The sequence below is a fragment of the Anopheles coluzzii genome, chromosome 2, assembly GCF_943734685.1.
Source record: "Anopheles coluzzii chromosome 2, AcolN3, whole genome shotgun sequence".
Taxonomy (NCBI): domain Eukaryota; kingdom Metazoa; phylum Arthropoda; class Insecta; order Diptera; family Culicidae; genus Anopheles; species Anopheles coluzzii.
In genome coordinates this window covers 117,793,105-117,809,377 of record NC_064670.1, presented here as the reverse complement: position 1 = coordinate 117,809,377, position 16,273 = coordinate 117,793,105, and the positions used below count along the sequence as shown (strand labels likewise).

The following is a 16,273-nucleotide window of genomic DNA, read 5'->3' as shown; positions in this document are numbered from 1 at the left end:
GATAAGACCCCGTGTACCTCGCCACTGGCTGATACGGCTCACTGCTCTGTTTGTAATTGTGCCAGCGGCCGGTGGATCATCTGCTCTCCCGACCCCGGCGCTGTCAAAAGCCAACAACGCAATGACAACCGGACCGGGGCCTGATCCAACCATACATACTAGCCGTACAAGACCGTGATGAGCTCCCACTGGTGGTACATTTAGTGAGTGAACTGCAGCCGAAACATTGCCTCACGCAATGCGTCCGAAAATGCATTCTAATACCCACCCTCTCACCTACACTCACCTCACAGCCTCATAGCACTCAGCCTGCTGGCCTGGCTGGTCGATGGGCGACGGGAGGCCAAGTTCAACTGCACGCTGACCGCCAACTACTACGACTGCCTGTTCCGGGACGTGATCATACGCAGCGAGGCGGACGCGGACAGCATCTTCTTCGGCGTGCAGAACTTCAACGACACCAGCATCGCGTTCCGCGACTCCTCCATGGTGGTGCTGCCGAAGAAGATCTTCGAAACGTTCCCGGCGATCCAGTACCTGTCGAGCGACGCGTGCCACATCCAGAAGCTGCTCGGCGGCACGTTCGCGAACGCGCAGCGCCTGCAGGAGCTGCACCTGTACGACAACCGGCTTACGCGGCTGAACAACTTCGTGTTCAACGGTGCGCTGCAGCTCGAGATACTGTCGCTGTACAACAACACGATCAAGCAGCTGGAGGAGCACGCGTTCGATGGGCTGGGCCATCTGCGCCTGCTCTACATGGACGAGAACCAGCTGGAGAAGCTGCCGGAGGGTTTGTTTTCCGGGCTGGAGGAGCTGCAGATACTGGAGCTGCAGCACAACCGCATCAAGGAGATCAACGACGACCAGTTCGTGCTGTGCCCGATGCTGCGCGAGCTCAACCTGAGCGCGAACATGATCAGCACGTTCAACATGTCGCAGCTGCAGTCGCTGAACAAGCTGGAAACGCTCGACATTGCGCGGAACTATCTGGACGAGGTGTTCGTCACCAAGTACCTCCGGACGCTGAACGCGCAGGAAAACCAGATCAGCCGGATCGTGATGGACCAGGGCGACTTCTTTCAGCTGACGCACCTCAACCTCTCCCGCAACAACATCGCGAACATTAACAACATCTTCAAGTTCCGCAACCTGATCGAGCTGGACGTGTCGTACAACGAGCTGGTAACGCTGGACTTTGTCATCTTCGCCTTCATGAAGAACCTGAAGGACATCAAGCTGAACAACAACCGGCTGTGGATACTGGACAACGGTATTCCGTCGCCGGCGAAATCGCTGCGCAGCCTGAACCTCGCCCACAACAAGTTCCTCTACCTGGATCTGGCCGTGCTGGACACGTTCCCGGCGCTCGAGTACATCTACCTGCACGGCAACGATCTGATCGACATGCAGATGGAGGAGATTGAGCAAAACTTTCCCTACCTCACGCTCGTCTCGTGCGACAACAACGACTGGGACTGCATCAACCTGATGCACATCGTGACGCTGCTCGAGCGGGCGTACGTCAAGTGGTCGAACGGCAATCGGAACTGCACCCGGCCGGAGCAGCACCGGTACATCTGCTGCACCTCGGCCGAGCACCATCTGCGCGAGAAGATTGTGCGGCTGACGCGCGAAATCTACAAATCGCGCAAGATGATCAAGCAGCTGATCATGGAGAATGCGGAGCTGCGTAGCGAGGTCGAGATGCAGTATCTGCCGAGCGACGGCGCTTAGCGTGCTTCGGTTTGGATGCGTGAGGGGGATAAGCGATTAACGCAGGAAGGGAAAATGGGGTTAATAGGGGAAGCGATAGATTACAATGTAGCTGTAGCTGTGTTTTTTTGTACTTTAGTAGTGGATCGTGTATTTTCTGTGGAAATGAAATAAATCAAACGATTACTATTTTTATCAAGTAACATGTAAACACAATTTGAAAGAAAGTTTAAATGAAAAAGGAGTTAAAAATAAAACACAGGGTACATTGTAGGATAACATACCAAAAAATAACATTAATTGTGACAAACAACATCCCAAATAAAATGAGTTATTACGTTATTGATACATTATGTTTGTGCTAATGTTGCCATCGACAGATGGTTTTGACATTCGATTCATCCATTTAGGCAACAGTTGTTTTTTCATTGTTTAACTAGGTTACTAGTTTTAGTATGTTTACCGTTTATATTATTCTTTTTTAAGCTGCCACAGTTTACGAAAAAAGAACAATTCTTTAACGATAATTTCAATTATGGCAAAATTGTATTAAAAAATTATATTTAATTCACATACATTTATGTTAAAACAATTAAACCTGGTGCCTGCTTTAAGGCTATCTCTAGTGTAATTGTATAGTTAAAATAATGTTGAACAAAAAGAGTGTTTAATTGTACCATATGAAAAAGCCAGATCACTGATCACCGGAAAATCAAAAGCGAAATATATGAGAATAGAAAATCTGGAGAAAAAAAGGACATTTAACTGAATCATTTCATTGGTATTGTTGCGCACATTGAATGATTTTCGATGATAGAGAGTAACCAAGAAATCATACATTTCTTCTTCTTTTGACACAAAAAGGTATAATCATTCACCGATGCAAAATAAAAACGATTCCTTTACAAACAATCCTGGCCCAATGCTCTGTACGGCTGTCGATAGTGAGTATTAAATTAAAACAGAAAACAGCAAAACTTTTGAAACCACCGTTATCAATGCAAATTTACGATTTACAGCTGAAAGATTGAGACTTTAGTACAAATTTCAAAAGCGAAAAATGTTCTAGATATAGATATAGTACTTGAATGTTCTAGTTACGTTTTAATTGCGTGCGCGTTGGAGTAAATATACCGCAAATAGCCAAACGAAATCACAAATAAGCCCAAATAAGCCCAAAACAGATACCCAAAAAAGTAACTCGCGAAAAAACGACAGGAAATAATGAATATTAAGATCTAAAGCCTAAGTCGACGTATATGCATTTTAAGTCCTCAATCTACACAGTGAAATATGTCTACAAACACCGACTAAGTAGCTGGATCCCAAGTAGTGCTGCTGATCTTTGATCTCCAAAACCAGATCGGGCTGTAGTGAGTTTAAACACCAACATATCCTGTGTCACGTTGGAGAGCGAATTTACTCAATCATAACATTTGTTTACATATTCAAGACGCCGTTATCTCTGGGAATTCCCGTTCTTTCAGTCAGCTGAGCATGTTCCACCGTCGAAATCATTGCTCAGTTTCAATCCATCAGTCGCGGAAGAAACACAGTTTTCCTGTTTCGAGTGCTATAATGTGCTGGTTACGCGCCGTATCACTAATAAGGTAAAGCTCAGCAATCTATAGTTATTACTACACATCGCTTACAGAGTGTGTATTTTTGTGTGGGTCACTGCTTTTGCAGTGTAATTTTTTTAGCCTGTACCAACGGAGGACTGCCATCCTACAGGAGTCAGCCAAATTACGGAAATAAACAACACTACTACGAAGGTCAGCAATACTACAACGTACAACCACGACAGCCCGAATACAAATGCATTGAGAGAAATCTGCAGTACGACTGTGTGTTCTACGATGTGCACATTGACATGCAAACGCAAGACGTATACTTTGGCTTTGAGGATATAACACTAAACAACCAGAAGATTGTTACCTTCAAAAACTCTACCATGCGTAAACTGCCCGCTGCTTTACTCGCCTCCTTCCGCCAGGTTGAGGTGCTCAATCTGAACGACCTGCAGATAGAGCAGATCGATACGAACGCGTTCGCTTACGCGCACACAATTCAGAAGCTGTACATGGGATTCAATGCGATTCGATATTTGCCACCGTACGTGTTTCAGAACGTCCCATCGCTCACGGTGCTTGTGCTGGAACGGAACGATTTAACCAGCCTGCCACGCGGAATCTTCCACAACACACCCAAGCTCAGCATGCTGTCGATGTCAAACAACAACCTGGAGCGCATCGAAGACGAAACTTTCCAAGCAACTACAACGCTTCAAAATCTTCAACTGTCCAGCAACAGGCTTACGCATGTTGACCTTTCTCTCATTCCCAGTCTCTTCCACGTCAACGTCAGTTACAACCTGCTCTCAACGCTTGCCATACCGATCGCGGTCGAAGAGCTAGACGCATCGCACAATAGCATCAACGCCGTACGCGGGCCCGTCAACATGGAGTTGACCATTCTGAAGCTGCAACACAACAACTTGACTGACACTGCCTGGCTGGTGAATTATCCCGGACTGGTTGAGGTGGATCTTTCCTACAACGAGTTGGAGAAGATAATGTATCGCTACTTTGTCAAAATGCAGCGCTTGGAGCGACTGTACGTCTCCAACAACCGCCTTGTGGCGCTCAATCTTTACGGTCAACCCATCCCAACGCTCAAAGTGCTCGATCTGTCGCACAACCATCTGCTGCACGTGGAACGTAACCAGCCGCAGTTTGATAGGGTGGAGTACCTTTACCTTGACCACAACTCCATCGTGACGCTTAAGCTTAGCACCAGTCATACGCTAAAGAATCTTACACTATCTCACAACGACTGGGATTGTAACAGTTTACGTGCACTTTTCATAAACGTAGCCCAACCTGTGGTAGACGATGCTGACCAGCACTGCAAGATCGACTACCAACTCGAGCATGGTCTCTGTTGCAAAGAAAGTGACAATCCGTATCTGGACCGGCTATTACAGTACATCGCCCTGACAAGCGTGGCGGAAAAGTTGCAGCGTGCACAAGGACGCTGCAGTGCCACAGATGCCATCAACAGCGTGCAAAGTCTGTCCCACTACATCACACAGCAGGGTGATGTGCCACTGCAGGGTAACGAACAGCTCGAGGCCGAAGTCAACGAGCTGAGGGCTGCGGTGCAGCAGCTAACCATCGAGCAGATCCAACAGCAGCAGCTCCTAGCAAGACTGCAAGCCGAGATCGATACCAATCTACAACGCTACCACCTGCCGAAAGATGAGTTAGCACGCCCGAGTGATAGTCTTAACAAACTATTCACCCACCTGAAGGAACGCCATTTGCATGAGTTGGGTAAATCACTAGTACTCATGAAAAAGGCTGATGATAAGCTCAAGGACCAGATGGATGTTATGGAACAAAATATAGATCTCCGTTTGGAACGGATAGCTAAACTTAGGAAGCAATATGCATTGAGGCAGGAGAAGCGTCAAGTAGTGAATCAATTACTGACACAGCTCGCCAATCACAGACCTAACTAGAGTGGTGCCATTGTACTATACAAGACCAGATGTCGGCAATTTTTTAAATAAAAAACGTCGCATCATGATCCATGTGAGCCAGTGATCGACAGCACAAGTTCACTTTTTTGTGGTAGTTTATGTAAAACTTAGGCGTCATCCATGAATTACGTAGCGCTGATAAGGGAGGTTTTAACGATTGTAAACGATGATTCCACTTCTTGACTTAACATCCTTCGTGATTATACCCGCCTAAAACGGATTTTGCTATTTTTATGTACCTCGCAGCCGACTAGTCGGTCATCCGTCCGACGGAGGAAAAACTTACCGCAGGATCGTCGCAGTAGCGTTGCAGTCGCGTTACTGCGACAACCGCAGTGGCACGCATTCGATAGTAAAGGCACGCATTTGATGATAGTGGCATGTGATTCACAGGTGACGACACGCAATTCGAAGCAAATGATACCTAATTTAACTGGAACGCTGGAAACAGGTGGAGTACGAATTAAATATTTTTCGAAACCAATTCCAAACAAACCGGAGAAGGAAATGGAGTTAATGCAATTAGCCGTTTTTTCGTCAGAATACCATTTCTGGGGAAACAGCCGGCCACCGTGAAACGGGGGTTGAAATTGTTAAAGCTAACTTCAAACCATTCAACCAACCGATGATCAGAATCTTTGGGAATTCGATTGCTGTATGGAACAACTGTTCCTTATGTAAAATATTTTATAATTTTATCTTGTTTCATTTGTTTCATCTTGTTCAAAAATTGTGTATGAACCACAATAAAGTTAAAAAAATAAAATATGTGATTTTGTTCAATAAAAAACGCTATTGGAAGGGGTAAGGGGTTCAATATGTAACGTAACGTTCCCAGTTGGTGTGGGACTCCAGCAATCAGCTTCTTCATCGCCGTCGCATTGATTCTCAATCAAATTCTTACTGCTTCGCGTTTACGCCTCACACACCTTCGCCGTTGTCCTGTCGATGATGTAGATGTCATCCGCTGTTACGTACGAAGTGCGTTACAAAATGAGCAAAAGAAGACTAAGAAAAATAACATGAATTATAATGCACCCAAGAACGAAGATCGTTTGTGAAATCAGGCACCCGATACGGAACCACAAACAAATCGCCAGCCACACCCCCCCGGTCGACGAGATATCAGGCGTGGGGCAGGATGTTGTAGGCGGCATTGTGATGAAACTGTGATGGCACGAATGTTCGAGCATTCCAGCCTGTCGCCCTTCAAGCACATCCACTCCTCCGGTAATTCTTTTTGCTCCCAAATTCTCACGATCAGCTGGTGCATTTTGACGGAAAGCCCCATTTTGAAGAGCCCGGCAGCCAGTTCATCGCTGCCAGTAGACTTACTGCTCTTAACTCTTTTTCGGCAACGGTGCTCCCAAGGTGCGGACTGTGCACATTAATAATACTCAGGTTGAAGAATCTGCCACGTATCCTCCACCTGCACCTCCTTTCGTTGACCGGCGTATAGCTTCCAATTGTGAACCCTTTCTCCTAGTGGGGGTCTAAATCGATTGGTCCGATACGGTTCTTCTATTCGTTAATTGCTCATCACTGTGGTATTTTTGGGGATGTGGCTTGCAATGATTCTCCTTCAACCTCCAGTCTCGTCGTAGGGTCTACGTTCACTGGCTTTTAGAGTCCTGCAGCGAGCCAAGACGGGAGAAGCCAGCGCAGCCCTACGGGAAAAGACCTACGCTAGGAAGGAGCCGCTCCTACCATGAATAACAGACGCTCTCAGGCAGAGTCATGAGGAACAATCAGCTACCCCACAACTCGATTTGTCTCTGGTTTGACATATCTAACTGAACCAAGGACATTTGCATTACTTGACTCAAACGAAGACAGTCGCTTTCGGATGCGAGTACTACTCAACTAACAATCTCAAGAGTCTTATACACGAGCACAACCCAACACTTCAGATCACTAAAAAACTGTACCGCCAGCTAACGTTTTGGCACCATGCGCAGAACAATTAAAATCAGGATAGCTTGCGTTAGGAGACTGATTTAAATGGAGAATCACACCCGCATTCCATGTTTGTTTAAGAACCATTAAAATGATGGTCGACACGTGCAGTGCTGCAAAATGTCATGAGAATCACGTGATAATTACAACCGAAAATATTGAACATATCTGTGGTAGCTTGCCTGATGCTCATTGCTGATACTGATACCTGATACCTACAAGATGACAGCTGGGTACATACATTTGAGCGTGAAATGTTTCAGCCATTGCATGGTTGCATGGTCATACTTATATTAACATTTTTTGTTCTAATTATATTCATTTTCATGTTAGCGACTAAACTGATTGACTAAACTAATACTGTTTTCTTTTGCCCTCTAAAATCACATCCGACTGAGGTGAACTCAAACACCGATAAGTACTATGACAGTGAATTTACTCAATCATAACATTTGTTTTCATTTTCACGCCACGCCATTATCACTGGGTATTTCCGTAACGAATTCTTCTCTCAGTCGGCTGAGCAAGTTCTACCGTAGGTGTCATTGCACAGTTTCAATCCATCAGTCGAAGAAGAAACACAGTTTTTCTGTTTTGAGTGCCACAATGTGCTGGTTACGCGCCGTATCTCTAATCAGGTAACGCTCAGCATCAAACAATTAGGCATTACTTCATATCGCTTACAGAGTGTTTCTTTGTTGTTGGTTACTGTATTGCAGTATGATCTTTTCAGCCAGTACCTACGGAGGACAGCTATCCTACAAAAGTATGCACTTGACTCCTTTCACTTTGAGTGCTTTACTCGCCTCCTTCCACAAGGTTGAGGTGCTCAATCTGAACGGCCTGCAGATAGAGGAGATCGATACGAACGCGTTTGCTTACGCGCACACAATACAGAAGCTGTACATGAGATTCAATGTGATTAGATATTTGCCACCACACGTGTTTCAGAACGTCCCACTGCTCACGGTGCTTATGCTGGACCGGAACGATTTATCCAGCCTGCCACCCGGAATCTTCCACAACACACCCAAGCTCACCATGCTGTCGATGTCAAACAACAACCTGGAACGCATCGAAGACGACACTTTCCAAGCGACTACATCGCTTCAAAATCTTCAACTGTCCAGCAACAGGCTTACGCATGTTGACCTTGCTCTCATTCCCAGTCTCTTCCACGTCAACGTCAGTTACAACCTGCTCTCAACGCTTGCCATACCGATCGCAGTCGAAGAACTAGACGCATCGCACAATAGCATCAACGTCGTACGCGGGCCCGTCAACGTGGAGTTGACCATTCTGAAGCTGCAACACAACAACTTGACTGACACTGCCTGGCTGCTGAACTATCCTGGACTGACCGACGTGGATCTTTCCTACAACCAGTTGGAGATAATAACGATCCACCACTTTGTCACCATGCAGCGCTTGGAGCGGCTGCACGTCTCCAACAACCGCCTTGTAGCGTTCGACCTTTACGGCCGACCCATCCCAACGCTCAAAGTGCTCGATCTGTCGCACAACCATTTGATGTGGGTGGAACATAATCAGGCGCAGTTTGATAAGCTTCAGTACCTTTATCTCGACCACAACTCCATCGTGACGCTTAAGCTTAGCACCAGTCATACGATAAAGAATCTTACACTATCGCATAATGACTGGGATTGTAACAGTTTACGTGCACTTTTCAGAAACGTAGCCCGACCTGTGGTAGACGATGCTGACCAGTACTGCAAGATCGACTATCACCTTGAGCATGGTCTCTGCTGCAAAGAAAGTGACAAGCCGTATCTGGACCGGCTATTACAGTACATCGCCATGACGAGCGTGGTTGAGAAACAGCGTAAAAATGAACCGTGCAGTGCCACAGATGCCATCAACAGCGCGCAGAGTCTGTACCACTACATCACACAGCAGGCTGTTGTGTCACTGCAGGGTAACGAACAGCTCGAGGCCGAAGTCAACGAGCTGAGGGCTGAGGTGCAGCAGCTAACCAACGAGCAGATACAACAGGAGCAGCTCCTGCAGGGGCTACACGCCGAGATCGATACCAATCTGCGACGGTTCCGCCTGTCCAAGGATGAACTAGCGCGCCCGAGCGAAAATCTAAATAAAGTGTTTACCCATCTCAAGGAGCGGCACGCGTTTAAGTTGCGTGAAACTCAGGCACGCCGTACGGAGGCGGATGCTAAGCAGAAGGAAACGGAGCACCTGGAACAGGAAAACATTGCACTTGAGCGGCAGTTGGATAATAAGAATACAATGCAGATTCTGTTGAGACAGCTGACGTTGCTGAAGCGTCAACAAATAAAGCAATTACTCGCAAAGCTCAGCAAACACAGACCCATCTAGGGCGGTTCGACTGTACCATACTTGGAGATGCTTCTCCTTCGGCAAACACACAAGATTCGTCGTTTTTCTTAATGCAGTACAAAGATGGATCAAGATTATTGTTTTGAAAGTGGTTATGAAATAAAAGGACTTTGAACTTATTTGTTCTCACTGATTTTCTTTAATTTAACCAATTGATGAATTAAAATATTCGATAGAATATAATGATTATATCTCTCTTGAAACACTCGCTTAAGATTCAAATGCACCTGACATTCTACGTGCAAAAATCATTCCGGTGAATATGTGCGGTCAGAGGTGGATTGAGCAGTACACAAACTAAGCAGCCGCATGGGACCCTGGGATCTCGAGGGGTCCCGAGAAAAGGAACCGAAAAATGGTCTAGCTCATAGTCTAATTTGTGTTGAAGATTGAGGTCATTTTTAATTTGACTATTTAAAACTTTAATCGAAGCTCTTGTTGAAAGAGTCTTCAATCATAGTAATTTCGGTGAGATCAATCCTTGAAATGATTTAAATTTTAAATGAATATTTAATAAAAAACTTAAATCGATATTTGTCATTTGTTACACATAACCCTTCAAACCATTTATAATACATATCTTGTGCGATACCTAATCCCCAATTAATAACATTCGCTAATTCTGAATCTTGCACACCTGAGATCTATTATAACATGACTCACTAGACAAAATAGACATTTACTACACAGGTATCCGCCAGAAACGATTGCAATATTTTACGGTTATAATGTATCTAAATGTCCAAAAGGTCGGCTTAATGACTCATTCGATTAACAATTTCCTTGTCAACTTCTACATATAAAGCTTTTTTTATTTCAAACTCGATATGCAACACTCTCCTCTAGTAATGATGGGCTTGGTCCGCAAGAGAATTAATACCGTTGTAACTTGGCTGCTATATAGAACCTATTAAAATACACACATTAATGTTTAGATACATTGTAACACATTTCGGAAACTATTGCAACACATTCGTTGTAACACACTCAGCAAATCAGATCATACAAAAGGAAGAGTTCAGGCCACACCGTTCATACAGCAACATTTGTGATACACTTATTGAAAACAAGCAAAACGCACAAAATGCATATCAGAGCAGGCGTTACTGCAGGATAGAGGTGATTTGAGAACGCAAAACAATAAAAACCAACTCCGACCATGGCAAATCAGATTCGTTTGAATATAGTTCATGAAGGAAGGGCATAGTTATATACAGTACAGAACTATGCCCTTCCTCCATCTATCGAATTCTCAATGGCCCCTAAATTCTAAACGCTTGAACGATCAAGTGTCGAGAAGTCCGCTTCGAAACAGTATCCAACCCATTTCTGCTTATTTCGGCAAAACCTATGCCAGCCCGAGTTCAAAGCTACCATATGGCGACCGAATACAAACATGTGGAATTTTTTTCGGTATTATAGAAGGTTGTTAGAGACTTCACAAGTTTCGTTGAATATTTCTTTCATTAATCCAAGACCTTACGGTCCAATCACTCTGTTAATGCTCTTGTTTTTTTTCAGAATAAACGTTAACGTGAACTACTAGCACAAGCATTAGCTAGTGAAGCTCAACAAGCGTGGTGCACAACAAATACAATTGTTAACATGAGCATTTCTTTAATTTTGGTTATTGCTCAAGTAAATCAGATATTCGATACTATGTATCCCAAATTGTACATTGTTCCCAAATATTTCCCTTTTTGCCAAAGGCAGCTTATCTCGATCATGCATCGCAAGTGCAAGTGGATGTTTGTGTGTTTCCGCTAGTTCACCAAAGAAAGAAAGAAGCGTGTACACTTCCGTGGTTAGCTCTTTTGGGCTATACCTTCCGTACATTAATTATTAAATAAGCCAGTGAAAGTGTCAATACGTATGACGTGTGCCGGTGACAGGGGGACCCTGGGATCTTTCTCTTTCGCCCCACCACGGTAGCGCAAGCGAGGCCGGTAAGTGTATCGAATCGCCGTTACCGATCCAGTTAGTGACGCTCGAGTCATTGCGCCGGTACGGTAAGACGAAGACCGGCAAGTACCAGCTCGGACCACCGTTTGCGCTCAGCTCTGATTGATGATCTACGACGTCCATCCATAAATTACGTAACGCGCACAGGATGATACTAGCGGAATTTGGGGCAAGTGTGCCATAGGGGCGAGATTACCACCAAGCATTTTTTTCGATATAAACTTTACTTAAATGGTCAATTGTGTATACAGTTGATTACGTTCCAAGGACTAGGTTTACTGTGCCGAATTGTATATAGATAAAACGATTTATTCCCTTGTTTTGAATTGTTTTATGTTGAGTTTCAAAATTGAGCGAATTCCACCCCGGAAAAACAGAACAGTAACAAACTATATTGTGGTACAGTTGGTGGTCAAAAAGAATTCATTGATGGCTCAAGACATGCTGGAATACATACACTAGTTACATAAACATTAAAAAATCTAATTGTATAAGAAATCAATCTATTTTAACCAGGTGGCCGTCTTGCCCCATACGGGTGGTACTCTTACCCCATAGCCCAAAAAACAACGTCTTTTTCGACCCTTTTTAAAAAGTTTCAAAAATAGTTTAAGCAGCATAAGAATTTCAAATACATTAGTTTTGAAAAGGCAAAAGAATCAAAGGAAGGTCAAAGATATTTTTTTACATATGAAGGGAAAAGAATAACAAATACTTTTTACGTGACATATTGTTACATTGAGGATTTGCCGCGATAAACATTTATATTTCTGTGTTACGTAGTTTGTGGATGTGACTCATTAAATCTTAAAAACATCAATCAATGAAACGGCCTAACAAGCCGATCGGTGAGTGATTCGATGGAATATACTAAGGTAAGCAAAACATCAACTCAACGGAATGGTTTAATACCAAAATACGCACACACAAAAACACCGGTTCATAAAAAGAGAAAAGTGAATTGCAAGCCAATCAGCTCCAAAATTTCCCTAAAAGAGAAAATAGTACCAATTGCACCACCTTACCTCAATTGCTATCTTCTCGGCAAGAACTACAAAACGCCCAAACAATGATGCAGAACCTAAACAATGTCTAAATTGCACCCCTTACTCCCTCAGTTTACACTATCGTCGGCTAGCTGCTCACAAACAATTGGTATACTTGGACTTGAACCTGGCCTGTGTTGCCACGCCACCCGATCCGCTGTCCTTCTCCCTATTTCTGCACGCTCCGCCAGCGAAAGGCGCGATGATGTAAATCACATCAAACCGTGGGAGACGACAAAAAAGAGTCACGCCACTTTCGAGCGGTTTGAGCGCGGCGCGCTTTCGCTTTTTTCCCCACTGGACAGTGCTGGCCAGCTGGCCAGCTTCCCTTCCCACACTGGGTGACTGTCGCCGGGGCCACCGGATCGACCCGTGGGCAACTGCTACCCACCCAGTAACATGCCCGTGCTTCAGCCGAGCAGACGCGCGCGAACCGAGTGAAGCGATGCAGCCGTACTTGGTGGACCAACGGCGATCGGGCGTACTGCACCGGTGGGTACCGCTGGTGCTGCTCGTGTTCGGTGCGAAACTGTCCCTCGAGATGGCCCGCGGCGAGATAGTGATCTGTAACTACGAAAAGTTCCACCTGTTCGACAGCATGTACCGGCCGCGGACGGACAACTTCTGCGTGTTTAACGACGTGTACCTCGGCAGTGACGTGAAGGGGGCCGACTTTCTGGCCAGCAGCCTCGACTATCGGCGGGTCGCGTTCGCCAACTCCAAGTTCCCGCAGGTGCCGCCGTCGCTGTTCAAGAACTTTGACGACATCCGGGAGCTGTACGTGCGGCGGTGCTCGCTCGAGTCGCTCAAGATTACCCGCCTGCTCGAGAAGGTGTACGCCGGGGGCAATCGGATCGCGAGCGTGCAGCTAGATGGGAATGCGTCCAACAGCTTGCGCGAGCTGTACCTGGACGGTAACCGGCTGCAGGGGCTCGCCAACCTGACCAACCTGCCTGCGCTCGAGGTGCTCGTGCTGGAGAACAATCCGCTGCTCGGCAATGTGGACTTCGGTCAGTTCGGCCGGATGGAGCGGCTGTGGAAGCTCGACCTCGAGCGGATCGGCATGAGCCGGATCAGCAACGGGCTGAAGCGACCGCTGGCCGAGCTGCGCCGGCTCGACCTGTCGAACAATGCGCTCACCTACGTGCACGTGCGCATGTTCCGGACGTTTCCGAAGCTGGAGCATCTGTGGCTGCACGGCAACCGGCTGTACTACATGGAGGCGGACCAGGTGCGCACGGTGATGCCGTCCATCCGCAGCATCGTCATCGACGACAACCGGTGGGGCTGCGGGCATTTGGCGGCGCTCGGCAAGCAGCTGCGCGATCGGGGCATCATCATCCGGCACGGCGACTGCCGGGCGGAGCGGGCCGTCCATCGCGTATGCTGCTCGGACGAGACGGACGTGGTCGACATGCGGTACCTGATCGAGATGGGCATCCGACACGAGACGCACTTCCAGCAGGAGGTGCGCGAGCTGCGGGCGGAAAACGATATGCTGCGGCGAGATTTGGAGCGACTCGGCAGCCGGCTCGGAGAGCTGATGGCGAACCTTTCGCGGCCTGCTGAACCAGTGGTAGTGCAGAGCGGGACAGAGGAAACGGTGGATGGACAGGAATCGGGCGAGCATCCGGAAGGCAATGACGCTACTGCTTCGTTCGAGGAATATGACGAAGAGGCAGGGAACGAAAAGTGAGGTTGGTTTAGTGTACACATGGGGGAGAGGGGTGTGGGAACAGGTATGATTTCGGATCAAGTATATTCTGTGCTATGAGTATGAGTATTGCGAAGCGTTAATTCATATCTTCTGGCCTGTGTGCGAGGGTAATTAGGAAGGTGATTAGGATTAGGAAGGGAACATTAAACAATTATTTATTTAATTTATTTTCTATGACAAGCAACTGTAAAATAAAGTAGCATAATTGTAGCACAATTAGTATATAAAAAATTAATTATATCAATTGCTACGTCAATGATCTAGTTAAGACACTACGACCGGCTGGAAGGTTTTTATCGCGCATATTTAGTCTGGGGCAGTTTAGTTATACCATAACATCCACAACAGGTGCTGGAATTATTGCTCAAAAGTCGGTATAAATTCGACGCTAGTCGGAAAAGTCTCCAGAATCAAAATCCGGACACACAGTCGTCGGGAGTCGGTGTCGTCACGAGTTGAAGTAGGCCGATATCTGCGCCATTCGTAGTAGAACATCATCGTACAGTTGCAATCTTCCAAATTGAACTGTCGACATTCTCTCATTGTAACACTTTTTCTTAACAACAGCGCCACAATGACTAAGTCGCATTGGTATGAAAGATGGCCAAAATTATGTACATACTTTTTTTAATAAAGCTTTGCTGATGTATTTTTAAAACAGTGTTACAATCAAAGCTCTGCTTGTGTAATACACACACAAAGTGAAGAAAGAAAAACAAAAACAAAATGTAATACCTTATCACAAACACATTGCACAGGTCGTCTACGACTGCGAGATCGATCGGCTACGTCTCGGACGCCAATCTCCGAACTCCAAAAGACTCTGAACGAATCGGAGTAAGGGTGGCACTCGGGGGGTTCCGTTTTCTCCGGAGCTAAAATCAAATCAAATAATAGCTGCGGCCCGTTCAGAGCCGCGGAGAGTGAAACCCATCACTAGTTTGGGTTGTTTGCGAACCGACGAGGTAGTTTTGAACACCGAACCGAAAGAAACATGGGCATGTAGAAGATGGTTATCATGCAGCTATTAAGCATAGCGCTTTGGATGAATTTCTGTATTGATAACAAACATCTCAGGATACACTTTTTTCCATTTCCTTTTTATTCATCATACCCAACGTCAACCCGACGATGTCATCAGGTATGTGTATATTAGCTGACATTGGATGTTGGAGCGAAAGAACAAGTTCGCTCACCTGTTAGATATTGCTTTGCAGATCGCTACAACCAGATACAACCAGGGTCCGAGCATCCTGGACAATTATTACCGGGTGCCATGCCATGACGAAGTGCTTTTTCGTAAGCCGCACCTGCAACAATGAAGCCATTTTTTCTTATTTTTTGTTTTTGTGTTGTTACGAACTGGCTATTATTTCTCTGGTAAAAGATATTTAAATCTAAACATGAACATCACATCCCAAGTTTCCGGTCACCCAGATGATGGTGAAATGCTTTTGCAGCTTCAAAAAAACCATGCTCAATAGCAATCACAACTAAACTGCTCATTCTGCTGCTTTGGGAATCCCGGTGCTGCGAACGGTTTCGAAGTGACCCGCAAAGTTCAATATTGTGCATCCAGCCTCTGCCGATCGCACATTATCAGCATTGCGCGAGTGGAAGACCTCTCGCACATCTATACACACGCACTCTCTCCCTCTCTCTCTCTTTATCTCTCTCACACATTCTCGGTGGTATTTGCTGAGAACAGTTCGTGCTAATACAAGTAGGTTTGTCGCACATTTACCCCATCACTACACTTTTCGGAATCTCAACAGTAAGAGATGTCTCCAAACACCTGTCCCAACCAATCATGTTGGATCGGTCCCAGCTTGTACGGTCGACCTTTGCCCTCGAAAATCACACCAGACTGTAGTGAGTTAAAATAAACACAAAATCCGGCAAGTGCTGGGCCGCGTTGGTGCGAATTTACTCAATCATAACATTTGTTTTCATTTTCAG

The 16,273-nt window shown here is 45.8% G+C and overlaps 2 protein-coding genes across 2 annotated transcripts; both read left to right on the top strand.

Moving 5' to 3' along the window:
* On the top strand, positions 1-1,901 carry LOC120961387 (platelet glycoprotein V-like). The gene is made up of 2 exons (XM_049607461.1): positions 1-203; positions 294-1,901. The coding sequence occupies exons 1-2, from the start codon at positions 178-180 to the stop codon at positions 1,735-1,737; spliced, it is 1,470 nt and encodes a 489-aa protein (XP_049463418.1). The 5' UTR covers positions 1-177; the 3' UTR covers positions 1,738-1,901.
* A 1,597-nt stretch (positions 1,902-3,498) lies between these two features.
* On the top strand, positions 3,499-9,630 carry LOC125908431 (uncharacterized). Its single transcript, XM_049611201.1, has 3 exons — positions 3,499-5,051; positions 7,647-7,854; positions 7,936-9,630. The coding sequence occupies exons 1-3, from the start codon at positions 3,590-3,592 to the stop codon at positions 9,566-9,568; spliced, it is 3,303 nt and encodes a 1,100-aa protein (XP_049467158.1). The 5' UTR covers positions 3,499-3,589; the 3' UTR covers positions 9,569-9,630.
* The last annotated feature ends 6,643 nt before the right edge of the window (positions 9,631-16,273 follow it).